This window comes from Schistocerca gregaria, chromosome 8 (assembly GCF_023897955.1).
Source record: "Schistocerca gregaria isolate iqSchGreg1 chromosome 8, iqSchGreg1.2, whole genome shotgun sequence".
NCBI classification, from domain to species: Eukaryota; Metazoa; Arthropoda; class Insecta; order Orthoptera; family Acrididae; genus Schistocerca; species Schistocerca gregaria.
This window is the reverse complement of record NC_064927.1, coordinates 453285068-453311651: the sequence shown is the minus strand read 5'-3', so window position 1 is coordinate 453311651 and position 26584 is coordinate 453285068. Positions and strand designations below refer to the sequence as shown.

Here is a 26584-nt window from a genome sequence, read left to right as displayed (position 1 = left end):
ATCAGGGAGAGAGGATACAATGTCTTAGACACCCTTCCCAACCGAATCGACATGTGCATCCAGGAAGGGGAGGGGGGAGAGGAGGGGGTGCAACATCATACTGATAAGTGGGCTCTTACATGCCAAGTTTTTTTTTGTAAATTTGTCTCAGTTTTATAGTCACTGCAATAACATCACATACTCCCTTATCCTACAGATTAATTTACTTTAGTCGCCCCCTTTTGGATGCATCACTTATTAATTGGGCAGTGTTGTTACATATCCAGATTTATTGAAATATTCTGCATATAATTGAAAATAATAGTCTTATTTACTCCCACTGCATTACCATTACATTGGCTTTCTCCTTGCATAGCAAATCAGTTGTTCTGGAGGTGCGTCAGCTCCTCAGTGCTACTGTTACAGTAGTCGCATTTGCATTGTGCGAACCAGATGGTGTATTGTCAGCTTTCTTGGTCCATCGTCCCTTTTATTTTGGTTCATATGCCTTCTGAGCATTATTTTCCATATCCCATGTCTTCATGGGGTTGAAATCTGAATCGAGGGATCAGAAATTTGGTACTGGATGGAAGTGTGCGAGGTAAAAATTGTAGAGATACAACAGGAGATGAACACAGTAAGAGATGCAGAAAGATATAGGTAGCAGTAGTATTCAGAGGTCTAAAGGCTTGTAAAAGATAGAGTAGCATGGAGATCTGCATCAAACCATTCTTCGTACTGATGACAGAAGCAGCAGCAACAACACCAAAAACGACAACAACAACAACATTGTCTGTGTCTAATGTTATCCACGTGAAAGTGTTGTGACTTGTGAGATATGGGACATGCCTACTAGCCCAGTATTGCCTGAAAACCACACCGGCACTTGTCATTAATCCATCAGGTGGATTATATATGGGGGCTGGCAAATCTATCAGAATCTCAAAAGTGGAGTGGTAATGTGCACATTGCAAACCAAACAAATTTACTGCTAAAGTTTTTTACAAAAACAGTTCAATTACAGTACAACATTATCATGTTGTAGCTAGAGTCATTGTGAACATGAAGATCAAGGGAGAAGTTTAGCTTGCCTCTTTTGCATTATCAGATAACTGCCAAAAGTGGAAGATTCAGTGAGGGGCTAGTGATATTATCATAAACCTTCGGATTGGTAGCCTGATACTACTTAGCTAGTGAGCTGTATTCTTTAGTAACTGAGTGGAAGGGACACTCAATATATCCACAGTGTGCACCAGTTTGTGTTTGTATTCATTGTAGAACTGTTGTAAATGCCTGTGTGAGAGTTAACGAGTTCAGCATTTGAAAAACTCGTTTATGTTGCAGAAAAGAAAACTGGGACCGGTAAAGAGGAGGCCAGTGCTACATCACAGAGACCTCCAGCAAAAGAAGAAGGTGAGTAAAAGTCCTGTTGTATGCCAGCATAAATGCCGTGATGTGAAAATGTAAATACTCGTTAACCTGTTCTCTGCTAATAGCCTTAGATATAACACAATAATTGCAATCATGTACTATGCTTGACCTGACAACACTGTTGGGAGTAACCAGTCTGGGAAAAATTACGAAATGGAACAGAACTGACAAGAACCTAAACTGAAAGTCGCATGTTATGAATCATCTTAAATAAATTTTGTAATTTTTGTTCCCTCCATTTAGAACTATTTGTTACACCCTAATGATTTTTGAGGAGAAATTTAAAAAACTGAAATCAATAGGAGAATACTGGCAAATATTTTAGTATTATGGGATCCCTCATTGCTTGTCAAGAAAAGGAGTGAGCTCTGAATGGACTAAGTTTTCTTTTATTTACTTATTTTATTTGGTATTGTGAATCTACGTATCTTGGAACCCATAATGGAGAAGTCTGAGGAAATCGTAGAATTTTTAAGTCTCTTTTTTGATGTCTTAAGTTTATTGGTGGAAGTAATAGTGTAAAAAATTGGAAATTGCTTATTTCAGAAACTGGTTATTTAGAGTGATTTTAACAGTCATTTTAAACTGGAGATGAAAAAAGTTGCAACTAAAAACCAGTTGTTTGTTATAATGGCCATTTCTAGTAAGAATGGAGCCATTCATCGAGTAATTTATCTTGGCAAGTCATATTTCACATGTATCTTCTCTCTGAAAATGAGTTGCACAACACTGTATTTCTCGGTAGGATTTGTAGAAAATACACTGTGTCTGACGCGTAACAGGTGACGGTGTGACGGGTAATTCCAATGCTCGGGTTGACACGTAGGGTTTGCATGTGCCCCCTGGTACAGGCCAGGCCTAGGGAGGGATAATTGCTTGAGCTGCTACCTTCCCAAATTGCCGATTGGTCCCTCTGTCAGGTGGTCAGGAGGTGTGAATAATAATTTTAGGCGGGTGATTCTCCCTCTGACAGAGGGCTCCCAGTTGGAAAGAGCGCACCTGCGGAGATGTCAACAATCGTTGAGGATTTTCTCGAAATGAGCCAGTCATATTTGGAGTCCACGTCTACCAAATGTAAATGGATTGAAGCTCACGATTCAAAGACCCTCCTAGCTGCACCGTGGTTCCTCATGGTTTAACATACAGAAGATCGTCAGTCCTGTGCAATGGTAAATCTGTTCCTTATTCAGAAATGTGTTGATAAAATTGCCAGTCCTATGAAATCCTGCTCTGGTTTATGCAATGGCAGTTTGCTTTTGGAGACCACTTCCTATTCTAAAGCACAACAGCTGCTTGCCGCTTCCCTTCTCCACGGCTATCCTCCTCTTTTCGTGGCCTGTAGAACTCTGAATTCTTCCCGCAGTGTTATTTACACAAGGCTGGAGATGGTCTGACTGAGGCAGAAATCCAAATGTACCTCTCTGATCAGGGTGTCACTGCCGTCTGTTGGGCGATGAAAAAGATAGATGCACCCTTAGTGCCCGCAGGCACTCTTTTCCTCACCTTCGATAGTGGTGCTTCCGCCTGAGATCAAAGCAGGCTATTAAGTTATTACAGTCTGACTATACATTCCAAACCTGATACACTACTACCAGTGTCATCATTTCACTCACACTCGAATGTCTTGTCAACACCTGACCAAATGTGTATCCTGTGGTTGGGATGTGCACGAGGGTGATTGTCCACCTCCTTCTCCCCACTGCATCGACTGCTATGGCAATGATGCCACCTCCTCTCGAGATTGTCCCACGTATCTCAATGAGCGGGCTGTCCGGGAGATCCGGGTAAAGGAAGAAGTGTGTTATACGGCGGCTTGCAAGTTGTCGGCTAGTCCGAAACACTGCATTCTACCGTCTGGCACCAACAGTACTGTTCTTATTACGACTTGCTCCGCAAAAGACACGGCCACGCTGACATGTGACCTATAATTTAGCACTGCAGTTGTGAAATCACCCAGTGTCACGGTAGTGTCCCTGTCACCTCCTCTAGCTATGCAACACGCTACTAAACTTTTGCCTCGCAGGGAGAAGTCACCAGCTACACAGCCAGCGGGAAAGGTCAGAATGAATACTCCTGCGAAGGCTTCCTGTGCCCCTCCAGTCGACAGAGGTCTGACTTTTCCTCTGCCAACTGGAAAGGCTCCGAGAAGTCAAACAAAGACAAACGGTCTTCTCTTTCACCAACTCGCAAATCCTCTCTGACGGTGTCACTGTGCGATACCCTCGCCTGACCAACCTCCATGTTGCCGGTGTGTACTGCCGACTGTTTTTCTGCCCCGGACTCTGCAGATCGACAGGAGGGGATTGCCGATGCCTCTGTAAATCCCACGGAACGGGATCCTCCAACCTCTGGGCCCTGTAGCAGTGAATCTGTGAAGGCCGGCTCTCGGCAGCTGTCTAGGTGATACCCCTTCATTTCTTCCCAGCTCCCCTTTCCTCCTTGTGACTCTCCTTCAGTGGAATGTTTGTGGCCTTTGATCAAATGAAGAGGATTCTTGGCTGCTCATAGAATCGCAGCATCCACTTGTTCTCTGCCTTCAGGAAACAAAATTGCGTCCTCACAACCGCTTTGATCTTTCACATTTCTTCCCGGTCTGTTCTGACCTTCCCCCTGAGGATGATATTCCATCTCATGGGGGAGTCATGCTGCTCATTCAGGGTGACGTTCGTAGTCAACCAGTCTCCCTGACTACCAGCTTTCAAGTTTTTGCAGTTTGCATTTTCCTTCCTCACTTGACCTTTTCCTTTTGTACCATTTGCATCCCTCTGTCATTCAATGTCACCAGGGCAGACTGTCTCCAGCTTATTGGGCAGATACCTCATGTCTTTCTGCTGCTTGGTGAATTTAATGTTGCGGACTGAGCCCTTTGGGGTTCTCCCAGAACCTGTCCGAGAGGTGCCCTCTTGGCTGACCGTCTCAGTCAACTTAACCTCCTCTGCCTTAACACAGGAGCACCCACTTTCCTTTCAGACTCCACACACACCTATCCCCATTTGGACCTCTCCTTCAGCACTGCCCAACTTACCCATCATCTACAGTGGTCTGTTATTTCTGATACATACTTGAGTGACCATTTTCTGTGTGCTATCTGTTTGCTAACCTATGTGCACACCCAAATGGCAGGTTTCTAAGGGTGACACCAGACTTTAGTCCTACCTGGCAACCTTTGACAAACAACATTTCGCCAGTTGTGATAGCTAGGTAGAATATCAAACAAGTGTTAGCGTTACTGCTGAAGAACGTTCCATTCCCCACACTTTCTTTTTATCATTCTTGTCCCTGTCCCTTGGTGGACTGAGGCGTGCTGCAACGCAATTTGCTCACGGAGCCTTGCTCTCTGTGTTTTTAATTGTCATCCTGTGATGGAAAACTGCATTCATTATAAACAGGTGCGTCTCTTCCGTCACATGAGCCAACCTTCGATGGGTCTCTGGGACCAAGGGCCATTCCCCAATTTCTGGCCTTACAGCAGAAGACGATATCACAGTGGACCGAATTGCCATCTCCAACACTTTGGGCTGCCATTTTGTGGAGAGTTCGCGCTTTTCCCACCATATATGTACAACTCCATCTGGGCAGACAGCACATTTCTTAGACGCTGGTGTGAAGTGACTGTCATACCCATACCTAACCCCGTTAAGGACAAACAACTTTCTTCTAGCTAACATTCCATTTCTCTCACAAGCTGTTTGCAAGGTGATGGAACATGATTTTTGTCTGCCTGGTACAATGGCTAGAGTCTCACAATTTACTAATCTCTGTACAGTGTGGATTTAGAGTGCGCTGTTCTCCAGATGACCATCTCATCACTTTGTCAGTCCATGTCATGAAGGGTTTCTCATGGAATCCCTGACTGGCCATGTTTTTGGATTTGGAGAAAGCGTACAACACACGCTGGAGGACTGGTATCATCTGTAGTCTCTACACGTAGGGCTTATGTGGCCGTATGCCCTGTTTCCTTCAGGAACTTTTAAAAGACCGAGTTTTCAAGGCACATGTGGGTTCTGCCTTGTCGTACACCATTATGGAGGAAAATAGTGTGCGTCGGGGATGCGTCCTGAGCGTCGTCCTCTTTGCTATCACTATTAACCTTATAATGGCCTATCTGCCATTGGGCATCTCTGCTTCCTTTTCATTGATGATTTTGCCATCTTGCACTTCTCCAAGGACCTGTCTCACTGAGCTGAATCTTCAGCGATGTCGAGATAGTCTTCAGTCGAGGAACATAGACAGTGGCTGTAGTTTCTCCACTGTCAAAATCATTAGTATGAATTTCTTCTGGTGCAGTTGGTTTCTTCCACTGTCTTTACTCTTGGGCCATGTGCTCTTCCATTTGTTGAAACTATGAAATTCCTGGGACTAGTGCTCGATAGGAAACTTTCTTGGTCCTCCCATGTCTCTTACCTGGTAGCCCGCAGAATGCAGTCCCTCAATGTCCTATGTGTCCTCAGTGGTACTTCCTGGGGAGCAGATCGAACCACCCTCCTCAGTTTGTACCGGACCCTGTCTATTTGAAACTTTAATGTGGGTGTTTCATTTACACATCTGCGTGTCCGTTCCTCTCGTGCCATCGCAATACCGTCTACCGCTGTGGCATCCGTTTGGCCAGTGGCTCCTTTTACACTAGCCCGGTTGAGTGTCAGTATGCAGAAGCTACCAAACTACAGCTGTCCTATCACTGTGACATTCTCCTCATTAGATATGCGTGCTGTTTGTCTGCCACACGCGGCCACCCATCCTATATCTCCTCCTTCGATGACTTCTTTGATCACTAGTACGGTGCGTGTTGCTCTTCTGTGTTGCGTCCTGAAGTTTGCTTGCAGCTCTTTCCCTGGCAGCTTAACTTCACCCTATCTTGAACTTTCACGGTGGGTGTAAACCCTTCACCACCTTGGCTTCATGCGGTGGTCCGGTTCACCTTGGCCTTTATTCTCTACTTAAGGACACTACCCCAGCCTTGCTCAGTTTCGTGACCTTCACACGGAACTTTGCGATAGTACCTTTGTGTACACTAGTAGCTCTTGGACTGATTGTGATGTCTTTGTGATTTGCACCAACATTTTTTGGCATTGGCTTCCGAAACACTGCTCAGTATTTACAGCAGAGCTCTTCGCTCTGCATCAGGCCACGCAGTTCATCTGGCAACAAAGGCTTTTCAATTGCGTCATCTGCTGCGACACTCCTAGTGCTCTTCAAAGCCTCTGTTTGTTGTACACTGTCCATCCCTTAGTGCAACGGATCCAGGAAAGTTGTCACTTGCTCACTCTTGATGGAGGCACTGTGATGTTTGTGAGTTCCTGGTAATGTCAGTCCAGTGAGAAACGAGGCCGCTGATGCTGCTGCCCAATAGTTCTTACATTCCGTCCAAAGAAGTCTGTGTTGCCGTCTGTCGACAGGTGGTGTCACTTTGGCGTCACCACAGGTACTATCTTCGTGGGAATGAACTCTGGGTTACTAAGTCTCTCCCAGCAGCTTGGATGACCTGTCGGCCCTCTCGCCACAAGATTATTTTAGCTAGGTTATATATTGGGCACTGTCTTTCTAGCCATCACCATTTATTAAGTGGTGCTCCCCCACCACTTTGTTCTCATTGTACTCGACCTCTGACAGTCTGCCATTTCCTTGTGGAAAGCTCCTTTTTTATCCACTTACGTTCTCATTTGTGTTTCCTGTCTTAGTTATTGACCATTTTAGCGAACACTGTGCAAGCTGTTTACTGTATTTTACTTTCTATCCATTGTTGCAATATGGCATATTTTATAGACCCTCCGCCGCACCCCTGATTTTAACTTTCTTATCTTCTGTCGATTGGGATTAACGTGTAGTAATTTTTAACTCCTCTCTTTGTCTCTGTGTTCTACAGTTCTGACATGGGCACATATGACCCTAACTGATTTTGTGCCCTAAAACAAAACAAACATCAGGTAGTGATGCACTGCAGGTAGAGGCTGACGCCTCTTGTCAACTGCTGATGTTAGATTGTACATGGACGTACACTGTGGACAATCCTGATGTTATCTGCAGTTGTGCAGCTGACAGTGCTCCGTGGACCAATTGCTAAGAGGGAAATGTAAAATACAAAAATTTATTTTTCTGCTTTGTGTCAAAAGCATTGTATTATTGTGCATCACTTTATAAAGTATACCACAGTGCTGCTATGAAGTCCGTATTAGTACTGTTATTTTGCAGCGCATTAAAATTCATAACCTTTTGGTAATTGGAGATGTTATGTGTGAAATTTCAGTGTCTTAAATGCTGTCCCTGCAGTTAGTTTTTCTATTTTTGATGTGGTATGGATTTTTTCCACAGATATTTATTTGACTGACTTTGGGAGTTAGTCCCCATCCACACTGAAAAATCATGTTGTTTGCTTCTTGCTCTTGTTGATAATTTGTTTTTCAGAAGTTGGTATTGTTCCAAACTCTTCAGTGATGATGGTATTTCTCAGGTCATTCCATATCAGCTCAACCAGAAGAAAAGCACCTTTTCCCCCCTCATAGGCTGCCAATTTATTCTTTACCTTGTCTTTGAAGATTGGCTCCACATCACTGTGGATCCTCTTTGCGTCCAAGTTTGCTAAACAATTTAATGGTTTTAAGTTATGGGAACTTTGGTTCCTGGAGTTGTTTGAAGTTCCGCAAGGTCAGACTGTCTTGTATACAAACTCTTCAGAAATGAAATAAATCACTATTTAAGCCATGTCAGCAATACAATATGAAGAAATTTGACACAGATAACTGATAATATAGAACTCTTTTAAACTTTCCTTTTGTGCTTACTGTTTCTCGGGGAGGGGGAGGGGGAGGGAGACTGAGACTGCTCAGCACTCTTATATATGTAACTAATTTTTCACGTTCTATATTTTTAATTGTAACAGTATAATAGTATGTCCGATGGCATCAAGGATAGGAAAAGAATAATTTTCACTAAGTCCATTGATACTTTGGCAATGTTTACATCAGATGATTTTTTTTAAAGCGTATTATTATAATCTAATTGAGAAATGACTTTTTTAAGAAAGTTGACCAAGTTTTTCCAGTTTAGATAAAATCTCATCAACAGTCAACAATGTTTGCAGTACATGTGATCATTTGTAGTCTGTATGTCAAATCCATTGTTGAAAATCGGTGGTTTTGTAAACAATCAGTTTTTGAAAACATAATGTAATTGGATATGTAGAAGAAATCTACTCACTGGATGGTGGCACATATAAAGATATTGACAGTTGCAAGCTTTCAGAGCCAGAGACTCTTTCTGGCAGAAGGACGGAAAGGCGAGGAAGACGAATGAAGGAAAAAGGCGAATGAGGCTTAGGAAATTGCAAGAGTTCGGAGAAGTCACCCAGAACCCTGAGTTAGGGGAGACTGAATGAGATGGAAGGACTGATTGTTTGAGACTGCACCAGACAAGATTTGGAAACCTGAGGGCTTAGAGGTGGAGGATAAGGTAAAAAGCGAGACAGTGTATACTGATAGATCGTCCTGCATGTGTCAATAAGAGTGGAAAGCTAAGTGCATTGTATATTTTAGAGGTCGAGGGTAGGAGAAAGTAGGCAGGTCAGAAAATAATACATAGAAAACTAAAAGGGAGTGAAGAAAGGAATTGTTACTGAGAAGAAATGCTGAGACCAAAAAAAAATTAATGTAAATTAAGGCCAAGTTTGTCCTGAGAACCAAGGACATGTTGTAATGCCAATTCCTGCATATGGAGTTGAGAAGCTAGTGTCTGGGGGCAGAATCCAGATGGTACGTGTGGTCAAACATGTCTGAGGTCATTATATGTTTAGAGCATGCTCTGCAATAGGATATGGAGTGTCATCAGTATATGCCCTCTGCCTATGCATGCTAAGCATTTTCAGTGCAATGTTGAAGCATACATGCAGGTCTCATTCTTTGCTCATACTAACTTTCCTTGTGATGGTGTTCAAATAGCACTGTGTTCATTAGTAAATAATTGGAGCAGACATACCATTTGGGGTAAAGAATTTAGAAAAAAAATGTGTAAACTGCGTAAAATCAACTGTTCTTTTACAATATTTTTCCCCTGTACTTTCTGCATATTTATTTTCCCGGTAAAACTGTGCATAAACTATACTCTGTTCATCATAAGAATAAACCTCATGTGAACATTACACTACCTAATCTTTCGATTTTCTGAAACCGTGTTGGATTTCATTTCATGTTGTGCGAAAGCTGTCACCCGAGTACAGTCAAGACTGGGTGATAATGCGGGACAAGAGCTTTACCGGCACGTTTAACTTGGACAGCACTGGCCAGGCAAGTGATCCAACTAACCTGCAGTGATGTGAACAGTTGCAGTAAAGGCGTGAAAAGGGAAGAGTAGAGAAAAATATAGCTTCAAATGTGATTTAGTTTTTAAACGGAAAGAAATAATGTATGGTAAAACTTTGGCGATACAATTTTTAGGTTTGCCTGATGGAAAATATAACATGATCTCGATCTTGGCTAACATTGTATTATAATTGAAAAAAAGAGTGATGAAAATTCCTGACTTTAGAAAGGATAATTTTTCCACGTGAGCTGTGTGCAGTGTAAAAGTGCACTGCTGGGATTTCACTGTGTAGTTAAATATTGAAGCTACTGAAAGTATTGCATTCAGTTGTCTGGTGATCTCCGAACTCCTTCCATATTGGACTCGGAGGAATAGATTTCATTACTGCTAGATTGATAACAAGCCGATTGGCTACAGAATCCCAAGCCAGCAAAAAATCCACAATTCCTTCTCCTCCTCCTCTTTTATGATGGGCTGTTCTGCATTTTGCCATCATTCGTCACGAAGCTTTGTGCGTTGGTTCCAGTATGTTTGGCTGCTTAAATGTCTTGCTATTTCTCTCTAGTAAACCGTTAACTTTGCTCCAGATCAATTTATTGGGTTCAGATTGCAGTGTTAAATGGAAAATGTAAGCCCCCAGGGGCTCGGCATTCATTTGCTGAGTACGGACTTGGCGACCCTGGAGTTCCTGAGCTGGGAACTGGTAAGTGCTGCCAGTTGCTTGTCACCATAAGCTCTGGGCATGCTTCAGCGACCACCGTGTGGCCTGGCAATGGAACGTTGTGTGTCTCTGGAAATGGGCAGCTTGGCTTGACTGCCTGGATTGGATCGCGAGGATGGAATATATAAACCTCAATCTCAAGGTGTGCTGTGCACTGACGAGATGCATGGCTGTTGAAGTGGAACAGTCGTTAGCGGGCAACCTCTGGGGAACATGTTGCATGTCAGTTGTATAAAGTTTACCTAGGCACGCGGGGCATTGTCTAGATGGACTTCCAGTTCCCTAGCTGCTTGTGGGACTGAGACAGATCCTTCAGAATCTTCTTTGCCTCCTTCCAGCGGAAATGGTGGGCCGCTGGTAGGTACCAATACCCAATCCAACTAGAGGGCATGTGTATACAGTCTCCTGACTCAGGAGCGAAATCTTAGGGTCTCATGACTAGTAACAGAACACATGCTGGTGGTCAGTATGTGTTTTTAATCATTAAAAGGAAAGAGGGCAGCTTCGAGAAAGCTCGAGGGCATTGCTGGTAGCTTGAAACCTGTTAAGCGATTGTGTAATGGGACGCTATTGGTGGATACTACTTGTTCCCAACAAGCTAAGAATCTACAGTGTGTGCAATACATTGGGGAATATGCCATCGAAACTGAGCTGCACACCACCTTGAATTACACCAAAGGTGTGATGTGCAGGGATCTGGTGGACACTCTCAGAGAGTAACTGGAAGATGAGTGCACTCCAGCAGGAATAGTTGATATGCAAAATATCATGAAGAGGGTAGATGGGGTTCTTGTTAAGACTCCTTTATTCTGACGTTTAATAGCACGAAACTTCCTAGCATATTAAGGCAGGTTTCCTTTGCTTAAGTGTGCGGCCTTATCTACCCAACCCAATGCGGTGTTTCAAATGGCAGCACTTTGGACATTCTACTCTTGGGTGTCGTGGAGAAGCTACTTGTGGCAAGTGCGGTCAGGTTGCCCATGACGATGTCCATTGTTCGTCTCCATTGAAGTGTGTAAATTGCTCTGGACCTCACCCCATTTAGAGTCAGGACTGCACCGTGTATCTGGAAGAACGGAAGATACAGGAGCTTAAAACTATGAAGCGCATCACCTATACTGAAGGAAAAAAAAACCTGTATAAAGCCATGCTGCCCCCTGTGTTTTGCCACCCCCTTCACTTCAGTTGTTAAACAGCCCACACATAAAGCTGGTGCTTCTCCACAAAAAGAGGCTCCTAGTGTCGGCACTAGTACCTGTGTGTGTTTCTGCAGTTGTGCTTCTGCAGTTGTCTAAACCTGTCCCTCCCCCGAGAACTTCAGAAAAAGCTGTGGTTGCTGAGATTGTGGAGCTCCCTGCCCCTCCAAAGGTTCCATCTGGTATGCTGTCAAATTCTGCGACACCCTCAACTGCAGTTGTGGCTGCAAAGTCAACCCAGGGGAAAAAAATCCAAGGCAAAAGTAAAACACCGGTGGAAATGGGCAGAAAACAGCATGACGATGTCAACATTGACCCCTCTGACATCAGTCGATTTTTCTTTAGAGGCTATGGAGCTTGATGTTGGATTGGGGCAACCATTTCACTCCAAAGCTGAGCCTCCAGCCATTGTGGGCTCCACTCCCCATCAGAAAGTCAGGATGATAGATGGCTCCCATTATAAAGTGGAACATGATTGGATTCAGTACACGCATGGAGGAACTGAAACTGCTAGTGCAGCAACGCGCTCTGTGCTTCTGTTTGCAGGAAACTCATTTCAAACCATCTGATGCCCCTGAACTATGGGGCTATACCCTATATCACAAGGATGACCTGACGGGGGAAGAGCCAAAGGAAGGGTTGCTGTGTTTGTCAGTAATGTGCACCACTCCATTGCTCTTCCCCTGGATACCGGCCTGCAAGCAGTTGCCGTTGAAATTTCTGCACATCAGCGGCTTACGGTTTGCTCTCTTAATTTACCTCCACTGGATGCAGTAACTCTGAGTCTCTCACAGATCTTATCGCGCAACTCCCCCCAACCATTTCTCCTCCTGGGAGACTTCAATACCCACAATATCTTGTGGGGCTCAACGTCTGTTTGCCATCAGGGTAGAGTTTTGGAGAGCCTCCTGACATTTTGAGAGCTGTACGTCCTAAACACTGGTACTCCAACTCATTTCTGTGGCGCTACTGGGTCATTCTCAGCTATCAACCTCTCTCTCTACTCTCCAGTCCTCACCAGCCCTGTTCACTGGGAGGTCACTGACAACCTTCATTCCAGCAACCACTTCCCGATCCGCCTTCAGCTACTTGGTGTGTTGCTGGAACAGAAGCCACCAACGTGGATGGTTGGCAGGGCTAACTGGATGCTTTTCGGCCAGTTGACTGTGTTTGAACACGGTGACAGCATCCAGAAATGAGTGGGTCACATTTCGCATGTGATCCATCATGCTGCTGATCTATCCATATCAACCTCTTTCTGCCCTCTTCAGAGGTGACCTGTCCCTTGGTGGACAGAAGAGTTCCATTTAGCCATCTAGGAAAGACCCTGGAATTGATGGTTAACTGTTGTCTGGTCTGGCTTTTAGAGACCAGGCAACTCCTTAGCCACTCTCATTGTGGATTCCGAAAGTTTCGGTCCACGGTCGACATCCTGACCCTCCTAGAAGCAGCTATTCAGCAGGCTTTCCTCTGTCAGCATCACTGTATCAGTATATTCTTTGATAACAGTAAGGAGTACAATACTACTTGGAGACAGTATTCTCGCACACCTGCATCAATAGAGCTTTTGTGGCCACCTCCCTATTTTCATTCGGTCTTTCCTGTCTCAGCGGTTTTTTCGTACCCAAGTTGGTCACACACTATCTGATCAATTTGAGCAGGAGAATTGCGTCCCCCAGCCCAGTGTTTTAAGTGTTACCCTCTGTGCCATAGCCATCAACAGTATAACATCTACGGTAAGGAGTCCAGTACGGTGCTCCTTATTTGTGGATGACTTTGCTGTTTTTTGTTCCTCCTCCAGTGTTGCAACAGTGAGCCGTCAGTTGCAACTTACAGTGCAGCAGTTAGAGGAGTGGGCTGCAAAGAAGGGTTTTCAATTTTTTACCCATAAGTGTGTTTGTGTTCATTTTACTCATTCTCATCATCCTTTTAATTTGCCTGCCTTGCATATAGGGACAATATACTATATTTTAGAGACATAGTGCGGTTTCTGGGCCTCATTTTTTACTCCAGATTGTCATGGTTGCCACTCCTGTGAGACTTGAAAGCCAGAACCCTGAAGATGCTGAACATCCTCAAGTGCCTTAGTCACAGGTCTTGGGAGTGGATAAGGTGCGTCTTCTCCAGTTTTATCGGGCTTTTGTGTGTTCACTGCTGGACGATGGGGCATGGTGTATGGGTCAGCGAGGCCCTCTTATTTGTGGATCCTTGACGCAGTCCACCATGCAGGGATTTGACTGGCCTTGGGTGTTTATCAGACTAGTCCCATACCCAGCCTCAGTGCTGAGGTGGGAGAACCAGCACTTACCATCCGGCGGCAGCTCCTGTTAATGTGCCAGGCTTGTAAGTTTCTTGCAGCTCCAACCTCACCCGCTCACCATATTTTTGCTCGTCCACCTCTGGAGTGCCTTTTTTCCAACCGTCCATGAGCCACGATGCCATTGGGGATCTGTGTGCAACGTGTGCTGCAGTCCCTCGGTGTGGAGCCCGCACAGCCCAAATCCAGGGTTTTAACCACCTGCTTCCCTGGTTACTGCAGAGGCCCAGAGTGATTTTAGATTTAGTGCGGTACAAGAGAGATTGCACTCCTGCCACCGTTTCTCTTCCCGTCCTAAATTTCTTGTCTGTTCCAACTCACTCAGTGCCCTTCACTTATTGCAACATTTGTATCCTGCACATAAAATAGTCCAGACCATCCAGATTGCCCTCCTCCAACTAAAACGACTGGGAAAGGAGGTGGCTTTCTGCTGGGTTCCAGGGCACGTCAGCATCGCTGGGAGCGAAAGGGCAGATATTGCAGCCAAGGAGGCGTGTCTCGATCTGCAAGTCTTTCAGTGTGCCATCCCCTTGCATGCACTTACCTCACTGTTGAGCTCAAGAGTCATGCGTCGGTAGGAGAATGAGTGGCAGGGAATGACTGACAATTAGCTCTGTTCAGTCAAGCCCACAACGTGTGTGTGGTGTACTTCCTACCAGCCCCATAGACAGAACGAGGTTCTCCTCACTCGGCTTTGCATAGGCCACAGTCCAATGGCACATGGCTTCCTGCTCCGGCGAGGGGACCCTCCAATGTGTGGTACTTGTGTCATCTAGGTCACTGTGCACCACGTTTTATTGGATTGTGTTTTATTTTCTGACCAGCAGGCTGCGACAGACTTGCCACCGGATCTGCCATCTCTTTTAGGAAATACTCAAAAGAATGTGGTTAAAGTTTTAAAGTTCTGGTGCTTGTCCAATGTTTTTACCAAGACTGTAGGGAAGGCTCTTAATTTGTTCACAGGATGACTGACTCGCCCATATTTTACGTAGATGGCCAGCCAGTGACAATTTCCTGTGACATCCTTGATGCTCCTTTCTGGTTTCCTTACGTTTTATTTTCTTGTACAGCATTTGCATCTTTTCTCACTTTCTTTGCGTGTATCCTTCCATTTTACTAAATTTGTCCACGTGTGTCTGGGCTCTGATGACCTTGACGTGCGTGTGATAACTGTAAATATGCAGCATTTGCATGGTGTGTTCGATGACATGAAAATTATTGTTTTCTGCTTTTCTATGACACTTATCACTCTGGCTCGTTCAAGGCCACATGCGTCCTTCAAGGCAATGGGCGTATTCAGAGTATTTGATTTTTCATTTTTCTCTAAAAAATTTGTATAATGTTTTCTCAAATCCAACAATCTTTCATAAAATATTGATGATTAAGAACCTGTATTTGCAGTGAGAACCAGAATCTAGCGTGCAACAGGTAACTAAAAACTAGAAGACGTGCATTTTTCTTAAAAAATGATGTTTAAGAATGAGTTAATTACCTTATAGTTGATGAATTTTATATTCAAATGATTTAGGTATTCAAACCAGACACAAAAAATTACAGACCCCAACGTGTTGTGAACTGCCACCCGTGTGGACACAAGATTATCAATCTACGGTGCTACTGATATGCCATGCATATTACATCAGTTTTGTATTTTTACTATATGTGGTTTCTCAAAAAGTATTAAAGCTGATTTTTCTCTGTTATCTTGTGAAAAACGTTAGGAACAATTTGTTTCTCACCGTTAATGTCCGTGCATGTGTTTCACTGCGAAGCAGGAAGCAATGTTATCCATTTTCACCATAGATATGAACAGCAACACACTCGGAAGACAAGTAGTGCATACAGAAACTGTTATTGTACACAATTTTTGAAATAAATATTACATAGCTACAGTATGATTAGGAAAAATATTATTCATCGTAAAATACCTCAGAATGTCTTGAAGTTTAATTTACTGTGACAAAGTAATTAGGTATCCAATACATAAGTTGGACCCACTTGTGCGAGTGGAACAGCACCAGTGTGAGAACTATAGCTGCTGACCAGTCACTGCGTTTGGGTTTGTTTGCATCAGGTTTATTCTTATGATGAATAAAGTATAGCTGCTTCCTGTGCCAAGCCTATCCAAATAAGAAGAAATTTTTCTCTTGCTCTGACATGAACACAGGGATGTAACTATGCTGTGGTAACCGAAGCTGTGCCCTGAGGCCCCTGGGGAGAAGGTGCTCCTGATCCTAGAAAGAAAAACGTAAAAAGTAAATCATGATTTGAAATGTAAAGGAGTGGAAGCATTAGTAAAATCTACCCCCCCCCCCCCTCGCAAAAAAAAGCCACAGCTCCAAAATACTAACAAGAGTTCTTTACAGACGAATGGAAAAACTGGTAGAAGCCAACCTCAGGGAAGATCAGTTTGGATTCCGTAGAAATGATGGAACATGTCAGGCAATACTGACCTTACGACTTATCTTCGAAGAAAGATTAAGGAAAGGCAAACCTACGTTTCTAGCATTTGTAGACTTAGAGAAAGCTTTTGACAATGTTGACTGGAACACTCTCTTTCAAATTCTGAAGGTGGTAGGGGTAAAATACGGGGAACCAAAGGCTATTTACAATTTGTACAGAAACCAGATGGCAGTTTTAAGAGTCGAGGGACATGAAAGGGAAGCAGTCGTTGGGAAGGGAGTGAGACAGGGTTGTAGTCTATCCCCGATGCTATTCAATCTGTATATTGAGCAAGCAGTAAAGGAAACAAAAGAAAAATTCGGAGTAGGAATTAAAATCCATGGAGAAGAAGTAAAAACTTTGAGGTTCGCCGATGATATTGTAATTCTGTCAGAGACAGCAAAGGACCTGGAAGAGCAGTTGAACGGAATGGACAGTGTCTTGAAAGGAGGATATAATATGAACATTAACAATAGCAAAACGAGGACAATGGAATGTAGTCGAATTAAATCGGGTGATGCTAAAGGAATTGGATTAGGAAATGAGACGCTTAAAGTAGCAAACGAGGTTTGCTATTTGGGGAGCAAAATAACTGATGATGGTCGAAGTAGAGAGGATATAAAATGTAGACTGGCAATGGCAAGGAAAGCGTTTCCGAAGAAGAGAAATTGTTAACATCGAGTACAGATTTAAGAGTCAAGAAGTCGCTTCTGAAAATATTTGTGTGGAGTGTAGTCTTGTATGGAAGTGAAAGATGGACGATAAATATTTTAGACGAGAAGAGAATAGAAGCTTTCGAAATGTGGTGCTACAGAAGAATGCTGAAGATTAGATGGGCAGATCACATAACTAATAAGGAGGTATTGAATAGAATTGGAGAGAAGAGAAATTTGTGGCACAACTTGACTAGAACAAGGGATTGGTTGGTAGGGCATATTGTGAGGCATCAAGAGATCACCAATTTAGCATTGGAGGGCAGTGTGGAGGATAAAAATCGTAGAGGGAGACCAAGAGATGAATACACTAAGCAGATTCAGAAGGCTGTAGGTTGCAGTAAGTACTGGGAGATGAAGGAGCTTGCACAGGATAGAGTACTATGGAGAGCTGCATCAAACCAGTCTCTGGACTGAAGACTAAAACAACAACATGCATTTACAAATGGAAATGAGTATATATTGCTTTTTTTGTGTGTAACTTAAGCCTTTGATGTTGTAGTGTTTTCTCATGTTTTCACGAGGTGAATACTCTGATTTCTGTGACTTCAATTGTGCAAAGAGGATTTTAGTGCTCATTGATGTGTGTTCATTTAGTACTTTCTTTCTTTGGGATATTGATTTTTGGATGTGATAGTTTTCTTCTATAGTTAATTTTTGGTATAAGCTGCTACTAGGTTTAAGGATCTGTTAGTCCGTTTATCAACGGACGTGTAGGTACTCCAAATTTGTGAACTTTATGTAATGATTTTAGGGTGGGGGGCCTTGGAATTTTTCTTTATTGTTCTTTTGATATGTGTTTCTGCAAAAATTGTTTCTATGTTTTTCAGGGTTTTCTGTAAGTTACTTTGGTATCGTTATGATGCGGTCACTTCTTAAGTCTGTGATGCCCATTGGTAAACTTTACTAAAGCAACATCATACTACTTCGCCAAACACACACACACACACACACACACACACACACACACACACACTGCTACAGACAATATACAAACACACTGAAAACAGAAGTCTAAATAACTTAAGTGACTTAATAGAAAAAATAAGAATTGAAAACATATCAAACACAGCAACATTAATTTCATTTGACATAATTTCCATATACACACAAATCGCAACAAAAACCATCAACATCATAGAAAGAAACCTGCAACTACAAGGAAACATACCCACAAGAGATATGAGCCATACTTTGGCTCATAACCGAGCAAAACAATTGCACATTGAACAACAAATTTTACTCTCAACAAGATGGACTACCTATGGGATCCCCAATCAGTCACCTCCTAGCTGATATTTTCCCCTGTCAGATAGAAAAACAAATCTTTGACAAAGTTGTAATACTAAAACAGTACAAAATAATGTATTGGTACAGATATGTAGATGGTATAATTTGCTTAATTAATGAACCACAGCCTGGCATAAAAGAACTCCATGAAAACATAAACTCCATCCACCCGCAAATACAGGTCGCCATTGAAACACAGATGAAAAACTTAATTTATTAGATCTCACCATACACAAGAGGAACCAAAAGCATGAATTTGCAATCTACAGGAAACCCACTATCACCAGCACCATTTTTGATAACCAATCCAATCACCCCATAACTCATAAAGGAGCCAGCTGCAGATATTTACTACACAGACTGAACGAAACACCCATGAATGAACATGATTACACACAAGAACTCAACACAATAAAACAAATTGTACAGGAGAATGAATATGATGCAAAGAGTGTGGATAACATAAACCACAAAACTAAAAAACAAGCAACACTCGCACTCGCGCACACAGAAAACCAAACACCAAATACAATTCAAACGTGAATGCCTCTTCCAAAGAAACACGCCACGAAGCAAATGAATACTACGCAACAATAACAACACATAATGGTGGCAAAAACTCTGCTCATGTTTGAAAATTCATAGAAAGTGTGTTGTCGAACGACCATAAGTCATAGAAATCAGTGTATTCACCTCGCGAAAACGTAAGAGAAAACACTAAAACATCAAAGGATTAAGTTACACAGAAAAAAGCGATAAATACTCATTTCCACTCATAAATGCATAATAAACAGCAAAATAAAAATTAAGCTTTGCTGTTTGCAGATGTCATATTACAAATTGTGTAGCAGACTAGTTACCAACATAAATACCCTATAGCTTCATGTAAGGTACGTAAACTAATGCATACATCCACTCTTTCACCAAATAAACTATAACTAGAACTTTAGACATAATGTAATAAAAAACATACAGTGCATCAGGTTGTTAATATCTCACCTGTGAACTAGAACAAATGATGTATAATACTTTACAACAATTATTCACTCACAATTGTAAATATTTTGTACCAGAAGTTTCACTAACTGTTAATATGTACCAACAATTTTACAGTAATAAAATAAAAAGCCCACTGTAGATAGCACAAAAAGTGCGGAAACATGTCTGGGTAAAACGAAACTGAAAAAGTGTCTTGCATAAGGCGAAATTTCTATTTTCGTAGCAATTATGGACGTAAGAAGAACCGCAACACCACAAGATGATTATTGGTTGGTTAGATTTCAGTACAGTTTTCCAGTCATAATGACACCTTCATGGGCGAGCCATAATTGGCTAGCTGATGGCCATTGATGTGGTGTTAAATACCTTTCTGTAATGTGAAAATAGTTTTCTTGCTGTAGAGACATTTCTGTATGGAAATCTGGACAGGAAACAAGGTGTATTAGTATATAATTTGACCTTTATTAGGCTTTTACAGAAACACAATTCTTTCAGTCTTTTCCGTTCCGTATTTTGTCTCTTGCTTTTCGGCAAGAGTTACATAAAATTTTGTGATGCTTTAACTTAAAATTAAGTGCTTGTCACTGTAGTTGCTTAAGCACATTTATAAATAAATCTACAGTATTCAAAATGTTTGGTTCACACTGTTTGTGATTTGTTTGTTAATTTTGTACTGGAATTATTCCACTTAATTTCTGAGTGGTTCTGTTTGATTTCTGTATTACTTTTCAGAGGCCGAAGGCGATGAGGAGGCATCAGGTGGACAAGCGCTATCTAGAAAAGGTTTGTATCACATTTGTCGAAGACACGTTTATAATCAGTGTATGAATAACCAAATATCACATAGTGCGAAATGCAGAGAGTTTTTCTTCATGGTTTATTTTTTCTTTACTATTCTTGGCTACATTTCCCAATTTTCAAAGATAATTAAATCTCTCAGTGGCTGTCTTTGTCATTGTTGGAAATTGATTGTTGTCAGTGATACTGGAATATTATTTTACTTACAACCTTTAGCCATATTATATTTTGATAACTGTTATTACGGAAACCAATGAATTTACATATACTACTGCAGATTATATCTAAATCTCTTATGGAAGGGTGCTAGCAGCTCATCTAACACATTGGAGTCAACAGTGCGATGCATTCCTCTATAACCTTTCAAAGTATTATGCTTCCCTAACCCCTGTTCATGTCCTCCATCTGTAGAAGCAGGTGGGATACTACTTCATATTTCTGTTAAAATAATAGTTGTTTTATGCATTATTAATATGTTAAGAGTGTGTGTGTGTGTGTGTGTGTGTGTGTGTGTGTGTGTGTGTGCGTGTGCGTGTGTGTGTGCGTGTGTGTGTGTGTGTGCGTGTGTGTGTGTGCGCGTGTGTGTGTGCGCGTGTGTGTGTGCGCGTGCGTGTGTGTGTTGGGTTGCCCATGCCCGCCCTTGTGTGCATCCCAGACATGTATTTATCAGCCTGCTCATTACCAACATTTTCTGCCTCTGGAATGTTTCCTTTAATGTAACTTCGTTATTTCAAAAGGACATAAATTCATTTTTATCTTCAGAGTCCAGTTGAATGTCTTCCATAAAATAGCTGCACACTTAGTAGAATGTAGTAATAGCTTACAGTGTTAAAAGAAACACACTGTTAGCTGTGCAAAAGTTTATTTTGCAAAAAAAATCAATAGTTTTGTGTGACTTAGTTAAAATGGTACAACAATTTTTTTTCAATTTTGCTGAAAATAATAATTTTTACTGTCTTGTAGTTAATATACCTGCCTCACAGGATTCATTAGCACTTAAGTTTATATTCTGGTGCCCTGAGCAGTGCACTGCAGCATGTGAGCAAACGTCATTTAGTTTTATGGTAGGAGAGTTGTGCATCAATTTTTGCCACTCTTGTGATCGTTTCCCAATTTCAGACAAGCGAGCTGCCAAGAAAGCGGCAGCGAAACAGGCGCGGGTAGGGGCCGATGTCAGCAGCGGAACTACAGCGGCCGCAGCCAGTACTCTGACGCCACCGGAGAGCCCGCCGGCACAAACACCGGGCACATCGCAACCGGAGAGTGCTCCAGCACCGCAGCAACCGCCACCGCCACCGGTGGTATCTCCTACACCACAGCAGAGACCGGTGCCGCCTCCACAGGTGCCGAGTCCAGAGCGGGAATTCGCACCTCCCACTCCCGGCGGCCGCGGTTACGGCAGAGGTCAGGGTCGCGGCGAGAGAGGCGGCGGAGATGGTGACGTGCGTCCATTTTCTCCGCCACGAGAGGCTGCTGTTGGTGGCCCATCCGGTCAGTGGCAGCAACAGGGTCCTCAGCCAGGTAGAGGCAGAGGCAGAGGGAGAGGGAGAGGAGATGGCGGGGGCAGAGGAAGAGGTGGTCCACCGTCAGGAGATGCTTTTCCCAGTCTGGGGGCTCCCAGTGGTGTCTGGCGGCAACAGCAACCTCCCACACAGCAGGTGTCACCGACGGGACCTCCACCACCTCAACAGCAACAGCAACAGCAACAGCAGCCACCTCAGCAGGTGGTGCCAAAGCAACAACCGGCTCCACCACAGCAGCCAGCACAGGCCCAAAAAGGTGAGCTTACTTCGTAAATCTGTCACAAAACTGCTTCTGGAATTGCGTCCAGACTGCTAGTCAATATATTTTGCACTTTATTTTGTATCCCAGTTAACAGGTATTCTTGACACACTTTTTCTGTCTGGCTCAGTTGATTGTCTTACTTAGTCAGTATTGCAATCTGAAGGGTTCGAACATGTTTCGTAACAGTTTGTACTGTGGGTTTGCACTGTAGCCAACTAAGACTTATAGTAAATTGTAGCTCAGAACAGGGTGTACGTGAAGTCCGGCAACACTTTCAATTATTTATTGCACAAGAACCAAACGTTGTACAGATATCATACTACAATATTTTGAAGAGAAACTCTGAAAGTTTTTTTATGTATTCTGCCACGGCATAGTTTGGTAATTTGTGAATAGTCAGCGCTGGCCGCAAACATGGCAAGTGCAGGTGCGGAGTGAGCTTTCTCTGTTTTCGAGTTCGTGAAATGGCCTCCCCAATCACCAGATCTCACTCAGTGTCACTTTTTTTCTTTGGGGACACATTAAAGATCTGGTATATGTACCCCCTCTACCACATGATATACAGGAAAAATATTTAAAAAAAAAAGATGCTGTGACTTAACAACCAACGCGCTGGTAGATAGACACAATAGAAAACACACAAACACAGACACAAATATCAAGCTTTCGCAACCCACCGTTGCTTCGTCAGGAAAGAGGGAAGGATAGGGAAAGACGAAAGGATGTGGGTTTTAAGGGAGAGGGTAAAGAGTCATTCCAATCCCGGGAGCGGAAAGACTTACCTTAGGGGGAAAAAGGGACAGGTATACAATTGCGCTCACATGTGCATGTGTAAACATATCCATCCGCACGTATACAGACATATCTAAAGGCAAAACCTACTTGTGTGTGTGTGTGTGTGTGTGTGTGTGTGTGTGTGTGTGTGTGTGTGCACCTGTCCTTTTTTCCCCTAAGGTAAGTCTTTCCGCTCCCGGGATTGGAATGACTCTTTACCCTCTCCCTTAAAACCCACATCCTTTCATCTTTCCCTCTCCTTCCCTCTTTCCTGAAGAAGCAACCGTTGGTTGCGAAAGCTAGAATTTTGTGTGTATGTTTGTGTTGGTTTGTGTGTCTATCGACCTGCCAGTGCTTTTGTTTGGTAAGTCACATCATCTTTGTTTTTAGATATATTTATCGCATGTAGAATTTTTCCCTCTATTATATTCAAACTAAGCACAAAATTAGATATGGTGTAAAATCCTTTTAAAACCGAGGGCCCGAAAATGCAGATTATATTCACGTGTGTTAATGGTTATCAGTTAAAACTGAAAAAATGAATTTATAGAAGCAGACAGCAAAACAAGAGGGGAAGTAAAAATATCCCAGCTTGCTTTGTCACAGAGTATTACTGAAGTGATATTTAGGTGAAGTACAGGCTGGCACAGATGAAAGTAGCTCATGTTAGTATAAAGTTAATGCAGTAAAATTACAGAAACGAAGAGATCAGATGGACTTACTATTTACTTAAAATGAGACGTACAGTGAAAAATAAATTTATATATGGTGCTGAAATTGTCATCCCCTGCAACGTCAATACACAACTGAGCACATCCAAACATTTTCAGATACATCTTGGTAATGCTCGGTTATATTGATTGCAGCAACTTCATGGCTGATGTTGTCTTTCAGTTCCTATATTGTTTGTAGATTTGTTTCATAGACATTGCTCTTTGTGTCCACACAGAGGAAAAATCATATGTTGCTAGAGCCGGCGATCATGGTGGCCATAAAAGTTCGCTGTGTTGTGGATAGTGTCAAACAATATCAGGCCAGTGATGTGCGCCTACCTGTTACACCGCCCTGTAGTTTCTCAGCTCATTTACTAATGTGTATAGTGAAGTGAAATCCACTCAAGCTGGAGACGTTATAGACAGGATAAACTGTTATTCATTGATTGAATTTATAAGGGAGTATACACATCAGTCTGCAACCAGAGAAATTCATACCGTGGGTGTGACAGCGATAGAATTCATTGAAGTTTCATAATTTAAAAAGAATAATTTTTTGTGACAATTCCACTCATCAAATATGTTCAGGTATGTAGGTGCTGGTTGAACATTTGGTGTGAGAATATTATTTCCTGATTAATTTTTAAAGCTACTGATAGGACATTGTGTCCTGCTAGTGATGAAGTGACTAAATCATCACTAAAATGAGGTTGCTTTTTCCTTTTTTTAATATGCTGATGTTTAATGGAATGTGCAGTATTAGTTTGTGTAAACCAGATTGTGATGTATTCATTTATTCACTTCACATTCTGCAGTCGCTGCTGTCACCGATAAGATGAAGAGTTTGTCATTAGACACCTTTAATATACCAGTTCGGCCTGATATCAACAAAGGTGGTACATTGGGCAGGAAGACAGAAGTAGACACAAATCACTTGAGGCTTGACTTCAGGCGCCTCAAGACCAAGACTGCCATCCATTACGATGTGGAGATCTTGCCTGAGCGACCTAAACGTCTGTTTAGGTGAGAACACCCTCACAGTATAAATTTTTTAACTATTTTTATTCATGTGTTTGATTGTCTCAATAAGTTCAGTTATGCCAGCTGTTCATCTCCTGTTGTCTCCTTTTAAATACCAGCAAATTCATTTTTTTTAATGTAGTCTTTCAGTCAAACTTTTTTGCGGAAGCTTTCCTTTCTACTTATCCCATATCCCTTCAAATTACTAAATTATGGGGAATAGTGGAGAGTTTTGTAAGTTTTTTTGTGCCAGTTTTAGAGTCAGGCGTGTCATACTCAGTTTCTGTTCTCTTTTGACAGAAATTAAACAGAAAAGTATTCATTTATGTGTCTGTAGAGGCTTTACAGTTATTAGAAACTGCTCTTCGCAACTACTGAAAAATGCGTACATATTTTAACATATGCTATTTATTTCATTTATAACAGTGCCTTGCCGAAATGATGCCAGTCATCATGTTTTACATAAATAAAATGAAATGCATATTATAATATATAAAATGGCTTTCAGAGGATGATTTCTGAAATACTCCTCTGTGATCCTGCTAGGGGAGACTGAATCAGTAATTAAATCACTGAAGACTAAGGATTCTCATGGATACGATGGAGTATGTAGCAGAATACTAAAGTATTGTGCTGCACATCTTAGCCCTGTACTTATCCATATTTGTTATTCTTCCTTCAAGAATGGTCAGTTTTCTGAATGATTAAAGTACTCAGCAGTAAAGCCACTTTGTAAAAAGGGAGAAAGGGGTAATTTAGACAATTTAAGATGTATTTTTGTGCCATCAGTGTTTGCTTAAGTTTCTGAAAAGGCTTTTTTTATGTAAGGATAATTGATAAATCCATTTCACATAATTTGCTTCAAAATGTACAGTTTGGTTTTAGAAGTGGTTTAATAATTAAAAATGCTGTGTTCTCTTTTCTCTGTGAGGTACTGGATGAATTAAACAAAAGGTTTTTGAATTCTAGGTATCTTTTTTGAGTTTACAAAGATGTTTGTTTGTGTTGATCACAAAATATTGCTCGAGAAGTTGGTCCATTATGGAACAAGGGGAGTAATTTACAAGTGGTTCGCCTTTTACTTTAACAACAGGCAGCAAAAGGTCATTCTCCACAGTATTGAGAATGACTAATATGTAAGGTCCGTGTGGTTAAATGAAGGGTGCCCCAGGGATCAGTGCTGGGACCACTCCTGTTCCTTATTTATATAAATGATATGTCTTCTTTATCACAGGTAATTGTAACATGTTTCTGTTTGCTGATGACACTAGCTTGGTACTAAAGGATATTGTGAGCAACATTGCCATTGTGTTGAACAGTGCAGTTAAAGATCTACGTTCATGGCTTGTAGAAAATAAACTAACGTTAAATCTTGGTGGGACTCAGTTTTTGCAGTTTGTAATACAAATTCAACAAAATCTGATGTTCGGATTTTATAGACTGGGTATATGATTAGTGAGATGGATTTAATAGTTCAAATTCCCAGGTGTTCTGATAGTAAACTGTCATGGAAAGCCCATGTCCAGGTCTTTTTCAAAGGCTTAATGCTGTCATTTTTACTGTCGAAACAGTATCTGAAGTAAGTGATAGACCGACATGAAAAGTACTCTGCTTTGCCTATTTTCATTTGCTTATGGTGTATGGTATTTTTTGTGTAATTCTTCCTATTCTCAAAGGGTATTTTTATCTCAGAAATGGGCAGTTCAGACAATAAATGGTGTAAATTCGCAAACCTCTGGTTGACCCCTGTTACTTAGTCTGGGCATCCAGACACCCTGTTAGTCTGGGCATTTGGACATTGGCCTCTCTTGTGTCTGTGTATGTATGGATGGATGTGTGTGTGTGTGTGTGTGTGTGTGTGTGTGTGTGTGTGAGTATATACCTATCCTTTTTTCCCCCTAAGGTAAGTCTTTCCGCTCCCGGGATTGGAATGACTCCTTACCCTCTCCCTTAAAACCCACATCCTTTCATCTTTCCTTTTCCTTCCCTCTTTCCTGACGAAGCAGCCACCGGTTGCGAAAGCTCGAAATTCTGTGTGTGTTTGTGTGTTTTATTCATTGTGCCTATCTACCGGCGCTTTCCTGCTTGGTAAGTCTTGGAATCTTTGTTTTTAA

At 42.1% G+C, this 26584-nt stretch overlaps 1 protein-coding gene across 3 annotated transcripts in view; it reads left to right on the top strand.

Moving 5' to 3' along the window:
- Nucleotides 1-26584, top strand: part of LOC126284212 (protein argonaute-2-like) — a 210182-nt gene that overhangs the window by 33726 nt on the left and 149872 nt on the right. For all 3 annotated transcript variants that reach the window (XM_049982981.1, XM_049982980.1, XM_049982979.1), the window contains exons 3-6: nucleotides 1324-1392; nucleotides 20113-20163; nucleotides 21298-21957; nucleotides 24266-24473. In XM_049982981.1, coding sequence (XP_049838938.1) covers nucleotides 1324-1392; nucleotides 20113-20163; nucleotides 21298-21957; nucleotides 24266-24473 — 988 coding nt within the window. The remainder of the gene's footprint in view (nucleotides 1-1323; nucleotides 1393-20112; nucleotides 20164-21297; nucleotides 21958-24265; nucleotides 24474-26584) is intronic.